This window comes from Geospiza fortis, unplaced genomic scaffold (genome assembly GCF_000277835.1).
Source record: "Geospiza fortis unplaced genomic scaffold, GeoFor_1.0 scaffold428, whole genome shotgun sequence".
In the NCBI taxonomy this organism is placed as follows: Eukaryota; Metazoa; Chordata; class Aves; order Passeriformes; family Thraupidae; genus Geospiza; species Geospiza fortis.
In genome coordinates, this window is record NW_005054409.1 from 656,141 (window position 1) to 668,073 (window position 11,933).

Consider the following 11,933-nt stretch of genomic DNA (forward strand, 5'->3'; position numbering starts at 1 on the left):
CTGCCAAATTTTGTCATGACTCCAAAGTGGGAGATTGCCAAAGAAAATGCCACTTCACTGATTATACTTTAATATTGCAAAACAATTATTTATCTCCTAAAACTTGTTCTGAGAAATAGCTCTGTGTTGTGGAAAATTTCAGTAAAATAAAAATTTACTATCCACAGGCAGATAACCAGAGGGGGAGATGCCATTGCATGCAATCAGCATTAACCAAAGCAGCTGAAACACCCTCACCAGGAGAAACCATCAGGCACCTCAGGAGAGGTGTGATGCCACCAAACCCAGCTAATGGAAAACCAACCAACTCATAGAATCATTGAATCATTTAGGTTGGAAAAGACCCTTAAGAATATTTAGTTCAACAGTTAAACCAGCACAGCCTTGTTCAGCACTAAACCATGTCCCCAGGTACCACAACTACACGTCTTATCAACACCCTCAGTGACAGTGACTCTACCACTTCCCTGGGCAGCCTTTTCCAGGGCATGACATTCATTGTGGTGAAGAAATTTTTCCTTATATCCAAGCCAAACCTCCTCTGGCACAACTTGAGGTTGTTTTCTCCTGTAGTCTCATTTGTTACCTGCAAGAAGAGCCTTGTACAGCCTCCTTTCTGGGTATTGTAAAGAACCATGAGTTGTCCCTTGAGCCTCCTTTTCTCCAGGCTGAGCCCCCCAGCTCCCTCAGCTTCTCCTCATTAAACTTGTGCTCCAGACCCTTCCCCAGCTCCATTCCTTTCTCTGGACACACTCCAGCACCTCAAGGTCTTTCTGCAACTGAGAGGCCCAAAACAGAACCCAGGGTTTGAGGTGTGGCCTCACCAGTGGCCAGCACAAGGGCAAAATCCACCCTGATCCTGCTGGCCACACTATTTGGGTACAAGCCAGGTGCCATTGGCATTTTTGCCCACCTGGGCCCTCTCTGGCTCATGTTCAGTCCCTGTTGACCAGCACCCCCAGGTCCTGTTCCACTGGAAAGCTTTCCAGCTGTGTGGTGGTGTTCACAGGGGTCCCGGGACAAGGGAAGAGATGAGAATCTTGACTCCATGTTCCAGGAGGTTGATTTATTATTTTATTATATATATTATATTAAAAGAAAACTATTTATTAAAACTATACTACAAGAATAGAAGAAAGGATTTCATCAGAAGGCTGGCAAAGGAAGGAATGGAATGATAATAAAATCTTGTGACTGCTCACAGCCTCCACACAGGGGGCGGTCATTGGTCACCAAGTAAAAACAACTCACATGGACCAATCACAGATGCACCTGTTGCATTCCACAGCAGCAGATAATTATTGTTTTTCTTTTCCTCTGAGGCTTCTCAGCTTCTCAGGAGAAAAAATCCTAGCAAAGGATTTTTCAGAAAATATGTCCATGACACAGATGTTCTTCCCCCAGCCTGTGGTGCTGCGTGGGGTTGCTGTGATTGAAGTGCAGGATTTCACCTTTTTCAGTCTCATGCAATTGGCCTCAGCCCTCAAGCAAATCAACACTCCCAACTCTCACCCAGCTTGGTATCATCTGTGCCAAATCCTGATCCCCCTAAAGATGACTCCTGACAAAGACAGCACTAAATCCCTGCTTTTCCAGGCATCCCTGTTGGGATGGCTTGGCCTGGTTTCCTGCATGGCCAGGGAGCCCTCCCAGCAGTGCCACATGTGCTGGGACATGCTGTCCTGCTCTCTGTGTTTGTTTGAGGGGATTAGGAACATGCCTGAACCCAAGCACATGCTGGAAAGGATGTTTCACACGCAAAGCAGGCTGGTTTGGAGGGAAATAGGTGCATGTCTGTGATGAAATGAAAATAATTGGGGTTAAATAGGGAGGAAAGTGAAATTTCCTTGCAATTACTTGGATTTGTTATAAGAAAGAATGACACATGTTTTCAGTTTCATCTGCTTTCTACAGTTTTGCCTCTATGTTTTTTCTCCTACTTTCAGAAATTAATTTGGGCTCCTTTGCCTCATTAATGGGAGATTACCTAGCTTGGCGAGAGGTTTTGTGTATTAGAAATGGGCTTTGCTGATACAGCTCTGAAACCCTGATGTGCTCTTTGGTTCCAAAACCCCCTTCTGCCAAAACCCAAATAGAATAACATGGCTATTTCCCTAAATTATTATTCAAACATAAGGAAGTAATTTTTTTCTCGATGGTTTTGGTGTTAAGGAGCAAAGAAAGCTACTAACAGTGTCTGCTCCCCATAAATCCTACCTCACTTTGTGGTTCTTCCCCAGTTATTCAGGTAGGGTTTTTAAATCAGGATGATATTGGGATTTATGAGAAAAGTTTGTTTGATACATTTTGTTCTATAAACATCCACTTTCAAAAAAACACAGAAAATTCAGGTGTAAAGTCTAAAAACTCAAGGTATTTTTGGGTGCAGATCACCATCTGAATTATCCGCTTACACTCTGGTGAGACAAGTCCTGCAAAAGTTATGACAGAAACAGTACAAGAGGGATGTGTTGATGGTTAAAAGGGGACAACCCCTAAGAGAACAATTTCCCCTCTGCTGTTTCCTTCTATCATTCTCTTCTCTTCTCTTCTCTTCTCTTCTCTTCTCTTCTCTTCTCTTCTCTTCTCTTCTCTTCTCTCTTCTCTTTTCTCCCCTCCCCTCCCCTCCCCTCCTTTCCCCTCCCCTCCTTCTTACATTAACTCTGTCCTGTTACTATTAATTTTGCTCTTTCACTTCTTGTCATCCTGTGTATCCATCAGGAAAAATTTTTTTGTCCACAAAAGCATCCCCACAGTGAAGACAGATGCCAAAAATCCCATCCTTGTCTCCAGTTGTGTCCAGCTGCTCTGGACACCCCTAGCACTGGTCCTGCAGATGCTCTGGCAGCCTTCAAGCTCCTGATATGTTTTGAAAAAGCAGATGTTACTAATTTGTAAAGCATCTTTGAACTTCTCAAGGGGGGACTGACACATTTGGTGCTGTTTCTAACAAAATGGGGATTTTTTTGGTCTTTCTGTTTTTTACCAGGATTTTTTTGGGTCTCTACACCATCTCTTGTGAACCCACCCAGCTATGCCAACCTCCTGTTCATTTCTGCATCTCAGTCCCTCCCTCATAGCTTTTCAAGAGGAACATAATCATGCCTTTCCCATTACTCTTGGAAATGGCAAGAAATTCTGCCCTTTTTGCAGGTCTCCAGATGAGTTGATCCCTGAAATTGCTATGGAGTGGGTCTAAAAATTATAGCTGTGTGCTGTGTACCAGCCTGGGTAGACAGAATCCAAATTCCGCATTCCTCTTGTGTTTCCTGCATGTGCAGCCTTCCTGGTCACTCTCTGGATAGTGTCACCAGCAGGGACAGGCAGTCAGTGCTGACACTTTAATGGCATTTTTATTCAGGTTTGACATCCCCTGTTACTTGTCGAGAGGGTTAACTTGTGACCTGATCTGACTGCTAGTCCTTATCTCTGGAAATGATCCAAACCCAAGTAGGAATGAAAGGGAAAAAACTCACAAGGAAACAAACTTTTTGGGTTTTGTACCCAATGAGAGCATTTTGGGTTGCATTTGGACTTTGCATTTTGGGAGGTTCTTTTTGTTTTCTTTGCAGAATAAATGAAATTCTCACAAAACTTACAAGGAGAACAAAATGTTTTACTTCTTTTTTTTTTTTTTTTAAGGAAGACAAAGGGGGAAACAGAAAGAAAATTCCAATCTTTTCATCAAGCAACAAAAATACCAGCCAAAAGAAAAAATATTCAACATGTGTTTGGAGAATCTGTAAGAATAGCAAAGGTGTAACTATATTAATTATACTTTCTCAGCTTTATACAAACACTTATAAAACATGAATGAATACCAGAGGGAATATTTTTCTTAACAAAAAATTAAAACAAAAGCTTTTAATACCTATGCCAGGAAAATCAGTTCATTTGTTTAAACAGTAGTTTAGAAGCCAGAAAATAAAACAACAAAAAGTAGTTACTTTTCTGTGGATTTCAATTTTGGAGTTAAAATCTCTTGATGGCTTCTAAGGAAGCCTAAGTTCTGTAGTTATTCTCAGGAAACTGCATTGCTGACTCTAGCAGAAAACAATTCAAATTGTGGTGATGTGGAAGGTGGAGCCTTTGAAACCAGTGGAGCTTGAGGAGCAGTCAGAATCTTTAAAAATGCCAATATTATTTCAAGAGGGGAAAAAAAAGTATTTCCAAAAGGAGCAAAACTGGAAGGTAATGAGAGTCAGCTTCTGTGTTCTGCTTCTGCTTGGACTCACATTTGAAAGCTGATATGGGCTTTTCCAAGTGCAGGGATAGTTTCAAGCATTAACATTATCAGGCATGGATATTGAGGCCTAAACCCACACTGCTTGAGCAGAAGTCAGTTTCTAAATGCCTAATAAAGGATATGATGGACTTTTCTTCTTTATGAGACAACCAAGAAACAGGTTTTACTTCATATTTTAAGAAATTAGACTATATCAAATGTGTAATAAAAATATTTTCTATAGGATTTTAAAATATATACATATTTAAACTACCTAAATTTTTAATGCCCTGTTGATATTGATGTGGTCTCTACAGGTTTTAAATGTAACTAAGTGAGGCTGCCCAGCAACCTCCATTATACCTCAGTGACTACAAAACTTGAAGCTTTGTCCACACTGTAATTAAACCTGCTTGAGAATGGGATCTGAAACTGCCTGCTGAGCCTGATCCAACACCCACTCATAGGCTAAGTCCACTCCTGACTGCAGGATTTGGTCTTAGACACAGTCCCAAAATGATGTGGTTTCCAACCCAGTTGGCTGACCAGTGATAAAGGCACTCAGGGAGTTACTGAGAGCCTTGAGGCACTTTTTGGAAAAATAAAAGTTGATATATATTCAATTTAGAATATTTAAAGATATATAGGGACAGTCTTAAGACAATATAGGCACATCTATATTTTGTGCTGAAGAGAGCCACAAACTGCCTGAGTCTTGGACATGGCCTATGCCCAGGCACTGGGTGAAGACTTCAGTCAAGCTCAAGCAAGGCTGAGAGCCTGGGGGTGGTAAGGGAGTGAAGGGCACCCATGCCTTCATCCTTCCCACCACATCCATCTCTACATCCCAAGCCTTGCTTGCCCAGCTCATGAGGAGGAGGTAAACTGGCAGGAGGAGCTCCTGTGTCAAGTGCCTGCAATGGCCCAGAGGTCTGGGCTGGCACTTGCATCAAACGCAGCCTAAAGCTGGAGGTGCCGCTGGGTGAGGGAGGAGAAGCACAGGTGATTGTCAGGCCCTGTGTCCACTGAGAACAGCAGGACAAGGCTTTGGGCTGTGCCAAATCCAGCTGGCAATCCTGTTTAATCTGGCACTGTGTCTAAAGCAAGGTCAGATTCATTTTCCATGCAAGGTTTGAAGCACAGCATAGACAAGGTGTGAGGGCCAGACCCTGATCTAATGCAGACAAAACTCACTGGCCTGAGCACTTACCCTGCATTATACTTTCAGGTAGGTACCGTGGTGGTTCTCCTGCTTCAAAGAGTTAATATAGGGCATTTGACCACCTGCAGAGGAAAGTTTCTCACTGAGCTTTCTGTTCACCAGCTCCATGTGCCTGGAGTTTTTCCTGGCTTGCCGGAGAGACCTCTTGACTTTCTTCACTCGCTCTCGCAGCTGCTTGTTGCGCTTCTCCAGCGCTGCCACCTTCTGCTGCAGCTTCTTCACCCTGTCCTCCTCCTCAAACAGGGCCTTCTGCACCGAAGAGCACATCAGCTGTGGGGACAGCAGCAGGTCAGCTTTGCACAAAAAGTTATCACAGCAAGGCTTAATTCAGGCTTTGCGGAAAACACCTCACAACTCTTCAAAAACTGAATGCTTTTCTGGGGAAACTTTTACTTTGGTTTTATATCCTCTTAAGTAAAATCCTCTCTTTCACTTGTGGATTTAGTTAAGACCCAAAATTGTAGATCTTAATGATACTAGTGATTCAAAATTACTTTTATGAACTGTTTTGTCAGACCTGTCCAGTGCACTGAGGCTACATAGAGTTTATGGAGAAAAGCTGCCATAATTCTGGTACTAAATTGGAGTTTGGGTCAAGGGATGTCACTTTTGGAAAACTCTAGTTTTGATTCAGCTTAGCAGCCCTTCAGAAACACCAGATTCTGACAAGACCCTGCCCTTTGCCCTTTATGTCAACATGTGAAATAAGGACAGCACCTGCCAAACCCAGAACTGGTTATTTTGCTTTTCTAAGAACAGAGGTGTCTTAAACACCCCATTATATTGGCTTGTTTAAGACAAAACCCTAGAGGGTAAGATCTCAGCAGCCTGTAGGAGCATCCATGATGCCATAACTTTAACATAAATTATCTGGGGGGTCATTGTCTGAAAACTGCCCCTCCCACTCTACCCCATACAACTTACTGCAATATTGCCCCCAGAAGGGACATCAAGTCCTTGATGTTCACTCATGCCAGTGGCTCTTAGATAGAAAATAAAAAAGACAGGTGGTTTCAAAGGTGCTGCCCCCAAGGCATCACTAGAAGAACAGCTCACAGGGCATTTTCAAATCTATTGGGTTGGGTGATGGTACAACTGCAAAACATCTCTTGAACAAGTGCTTATCTTCTACTACCTCATCATGGGATGACCCAAAAGATCTCTCTTATCTCATGGATGCGTTTATGGTCTCACTGGTTTCCTGTTTGTAGGGGCAGCAACAGGAGTGGGATGGCAAACACCAGCTGGGGCTGCTGAGGAGTCAGTTCCCAACACACAGCCTCACTCAGGATGGGATTCAGCTGCCTTCTCTTAAGCTAAAAGTGAGACTCAGGTCTGGGCTCCTCTCTTGCACTTCCCCTGTAGTGTCTGCAGGGAGAGACCCTCCCAGGGGCTGATTTGCACCTCCTAGGGCAGAGGGAGGAATCACCCTCTGAACACAACTCTCTCCTTTTACTGACCACAAAGACACCAAGTTCCATTTTTTTCTACCCAGAAAAATTTTTTTCTGGAGCTCAAGGACAGCTCCACCAAAAAGTTTCTGATTTAGAAGATCCACATCAAAATCAATTTCTCCTCAGGTTTTTTTTTTGCCCTACAAAAAACATCCTGAGCTATTTTATTGTGCATATGGGACTTTCATTTTGCTGCTGCACTGTGAGGACAAGCAGTGTATTCTGCTGGATTTATCTTCTAAATACATCTAGAAATTTTTCTATGTGTGTCAAGCACTCCTGGAGTCTGGATGGGCTTTCTCTGGCAGAACATTTGGAACAGACAGAGAATCTAAATAAACAAGTAAATCCTGACTGTGATGATGAAGGATTACATGTTTCTTTCCATCTTACTTTGTAGTATTTTCAACAACTGAAGGCTGGGGAGGGAGCCTGCCTTGATGAATAACATTTCATTTGCTTTGGAAACCCCCAGCAGTGGGAAACCATGGCCAGTCAACACAAACACAGCAACTGCTTCCACTCCCTTGGAAGCTCTTGTTCCTTGTGCAAAAGCACTGTGGGGTTTTGCTATATGGCAAATTCTTGCCCCAACTGTTCTCTCTCTAGGGCTCTTTTATAAATGCATGCTAGCAAGATGGGGAGCTCACAGATAGAGGGCCAGAAATTGTGCTGAAAAGGAGAGAGTTTGATTTTGATCACTGTTCAGGCCAAGTGGTCTTTGAAAACAGCCAGCACATCTTGGCTTTTGTGTTTGCCAAACCCTTGCAAAACCTCAAGCAGAACACTTCTTGAATTTAAATCCTCGTAAAGGAGGACACTGAGTTAGGGAAATATGTTTGTTGGGAAGACATGAGGTGGAAACTCTGCTTCACCAGGGATTTCCTGCATTTTCCATGGATGCAGTGATAGGCATGGCCTATGCCAGAGTCCAGTGCAGAGGAACAAACACTCCATGCAGCTGAAGTGGGAGGTTGTGTGAACCCAACTGCATTTCATCTGCCTGGGCTGGCTGATAGGGGAATAGCAGACATCAGGGATAGTATTATCCTCACCCCAGAGACACTCACAAGCATTTTGGGGTTGGTTCTTTGTTAGCAGAGGTAGATCTGCTCTACGGAGCCACTCAGAAACTTCTCAAACATTATCAAAAAGCTAGCCAGCTCATTTGCTTATACTGTTTTTCTACAGGCCTCACTCTCCAGTCTGAAACACACAGTTTAGTGCTTAAATTATCTGGAGATATCCAGAGACATCACAGGAACAGCACAGTTCTAAAAAAACAAGGCACTATCTGATATGCAGGGCTTTGTTTGCCAACAGGGTGGGCGATAGGAAAAGCCCAGCTTGATAACTGGATGCCTGCCTGCAACTGCAAGGCAACCAGCTGGAAAATAAACACTTTGTTCCTTCTACGTAGGGAAATATAACAAGGTGAAGACCTCTCATTCTCACTGGCTGGTTACAAACAGCATTTTTCACAGGACTCTGCAGTGGGAATGATGGGGATGGTGATGGTGGTGATGATGATGATGTTTGAGTGCTGTCCTGCCCTTGCTGTTACTGCTGGGGCTGTGATTCCCCTGGCTGCAACCAAGTTATCCTCAAACTGGTGCTGAGAACTGTGTAACTGTGACAGCTGTGAGCTCAGCACAGCCTGGATAACCAACCCAGCTGCTGAACAAGCTGGTGAGAAGTTAACCAGTGCCAGTTGCTACCTGGATGCTTGGGAAATGAAGAGAAGGACTAGGAAATGGCTCCTTAGACAAACTTTATAGGTAATTTTCCAAATTCCCTTCAAAATTTGAAGTCCCTAATGATCTATAATTCAGAAGAGTTGTTTGGTCTGAAGATCTGTCTGCATGTCTGCTTGTTCCACAGTTTTGTTAGGAGGGCATCCTCAGCAGTGGTACACTCAAGTTCAGAGCAGAACCAGAGATGTAATGAGGAAGGTGGCACAAGAACCATACAGGTCATGAGGATTTATCCCAGACAGCCTACAGCTGTGAAACTGCTTTTTAAATATGTTTGAGTATTTCTCTGAGAGACTATATCACAAATATACAAAGTTTAAAGTTTCACCATATCTAGGAGAAATACAAAATCTGACAAAGAAATCAGCACTGTAATAAATAGAATAGAATCACAGAATCACTGAGGTTGGAAAAGACCTCCAAGATCATCCAGTCCAATCATTAACCTAACAAACTGATTTTGGAGCATCACATTTTAGGTATGCAAACCCCTTACCAACCACCCTGAACTGATATATATACACACTGTTCTTATTGACAGACACACACCTGCCTCCTAGAAGCTCGGTTTGAGGGCACAGTGGATAAAGGTGCCATGGATAAGGGTGTGATGGTAGTGTTCATCCACTACAAAATGTCCATAAGTGGTTCAAGTTAGTGTTACAGAACTCAGGTCACTCAAAGTCCAGCAGTGGCACCCAAGTCTTGCCCTCCACCTACTCAAGGGAGAGATGTTGAGTCCCAGCAATGTCCTCATGTTCCTTATGGCAACAGTGCTATAAAACACTGGAGTCCCACTACCTAAAAGTGTTTCCAGTGGGAGTGAGTGTGTTGCATGGAAAGAAAGACAAGAAATCAAAGAATAATGGGGGAGGTCTGGCAGAGGGAGTATTGGGTTTGGGATGGAGTGACTTAACCTCCACTTACTGGGATTTTTCAGCCAAGACCAACACTCATGCTGAAGTGTGGAAAAGTCCCTGTCAGCACCGTTAAAGCTTCGTGTTGGGTGAAGTGCTGGGGGCATGGTAGTGCTGAGTTACACCTTTGCTTGTTGCAGGAACAGCACTTTCAGAGGTACAGAATTGGGGTGCCAAGGACATATCCATATCACTGGCATTAATGGAGATAAGCTGGGATTTCACCCTAGGACCTCATATACATCAGCAAGATGCACAAGACCTGGATGGAGAAAGAAATTTTAGTGGAAAGAAATTGTTACCTTGCTGAATGTTGGGTCAGCATTTGCCACAGGAAATGTAATGTAACAGCTCTCCAGTTCATTCAAAATATTAGAGATGTGAATTTCTTTGGGATATGAAGCACTGCCTACAGGAAGCCTCTGCCAGGCTACATCCACTCTCAAGGTGCTCTTCTTCCTCATTTCACTCCTCACTAAAAGCAGATTTTCTCTTTAAGCTCCTTAGATGCAGCTAGTCAAGGCAAGTAATCTTTTCCAACAGTCATCAGAGAGAAATGGGCACATCCTAGAGGAGATATCTTGCCTACCTTAGACACTTCCCTTAGGTGCACCACCTTCAGAGACTCCTGCCTAGATAACTGTCTCAGACTGGAATGGATGTCACCATGAGTCCCATCAAATGGCATCTGAATGGCACTAATTTCCCAGGTCAGGCTGCTAGGGCAGGATGATTTTCTTGGAGTTTGGAGAAGCTTGCCCTGGAAACAGACCCAAATCCATGTTCATGTGTACCTGGGGGTCCTTAAAAAGAGCTTTGTTCTGGCCTGTATCAAATCACTGCTTGGTGTGAAGGTATCTGAACTGCTGGTGGCTCTCATCTGCAGTGGGTGTTGCTGGCATTCATTCTAAAACCCCACACTTCCCCTTCAAACTCACAGCCCTTCCACCCCTGCTCTGGCTGAGGGTGTTTTTACAGGATGCAGGGTCATTATGGGGCACTTGAGAACTGGTGAAAAGAGCCTCAGCCATGGAGGTACCTGAAGAGAGGTCCCTGGTCCAAAACCACACCTAGAGCTTGTCCTGAGACATTGCTTTCCCCTGGCACTTGCAGCCCTGAAGCCTGAGAAGCTGCTGAGAGGATGGAAACCAAGATAGCAAGTGACAGTCACACCAAGTCACCTCTGCCAGGATTGGAAACAGGGATGGGAATTTGTCGTCACAGTCACTGGCAGTGCCCAGGAAGGGATCAACACCTTATTCCCTGTACTTGTGAAGGAAAAAAGTCAATGGGTTAGCAAGTATAGAAACCACACTAATCAAGACAGGAAAGGGGGGAAAAAAGGTGTAGGGTATGAGCCAGACTGCCTACCACAGGCACCTCCCTTGTGCCAAGTGAGCAGATAAGTTAGTCCTGACAGTAAATCCCTAAATTCCCTGCCCAGGCAGTGGGAGACAGAAGGTCTCCAGGAAGAGAAAAATAAATCAAGAGGGTACGACCTCACTCTGGGGCATCTCCAAGTTCCCTTCCTGTGCTCGTTGACCACGCAGCAGCCAGGGAGGGACACAGGGCCAGCCAGGGAGGGACACAGGGCCAGCCCACTGCTTTTCCCCGGCAGGTGTTGAGGAAGATGAAACAGGAAAGCCTTATAAATATGATTGTCTGGCAAAAGATTTTGAGACTATAGAAACTATAAGTGAGATTGAAATGAAAGCAAACTTTGAGATACCTTAGTTACTGAACAACTGGAAAACAATGGTGTGGCCAGCTGAAGGTAATCCCCTTTTGATGAAGCAACACCCTCTGCTTGCAGACAGGTCCAAGGGTCAGAGCAGACCCCACTAGCTTGGCAGAAGGGGCCCAAAGAGAAGTTTTCAGAGTTTAAAATGTAACACAGTATGGTAATGTAGTGATTCTTATAGGCTGTATGTAAATGCTATAGGATTTGTATATTGTAGTAGATTGGTTAGTGAGAATTAGAATATTCAACACAGAAGAAGATTTATTGTATTGTAACAGGAACCTCGCTCTCTTGCCCTTTTACTCTCTTACCCTTTTACACGCTTACCTTTTTTACTCCCTTACACTCTCACCCTCTTACTCTCTTACCCTCTCATCCTCTCTGCCCCTCTCTTCTCTCGGGCCTGCTCCAAGCTGTGGCTGGCAGCTCCCAGCAGGGCCTTGCACCCAGGCCCTTTGCAATAAACCACAAGTTCTACGACCTGGCTTCAGAAATCTCTCATCTCCGTCCGTGCTGACCGTCCTACCCCCCTACACTCCTGCAGGCAGGGCTGGGGGATGCTGCTCTCTCCTGTTCCCTTGGAACACGTTCCTGCGAGCGCTTCGCCCGAGATGCCGCAG

At 44.3% G+C, this 11,933-nt stretch overlaps 1 protein-coding gene across 1 annotated transcript in view; it reads right to left on the reverse strand.

Annotated features, from left to right (window-relative positions):
- Nucleotides 1–3,595: 3,595 nt before the first annotated feature.
- The window catches only part of CCDC3 (coiled-coil domain containing 3), a 34,950-nt gene continuing 26,612 nt past the window's right edge, over nt 3,596–11,933 (reverse strand). Inside the window, exon 2 of the mRNA XM_005426298.2 lies at nt 3,596–5,717. Within this exon, the coding sequence (XP_005426355.1) occupies nt 5,442–5,717 (276 nt within the window). The 3' untranslated portion in view covers nt 3,596–5,441. The remainder of the gene's footprint in view (nt 5,718–11,933) is intronic.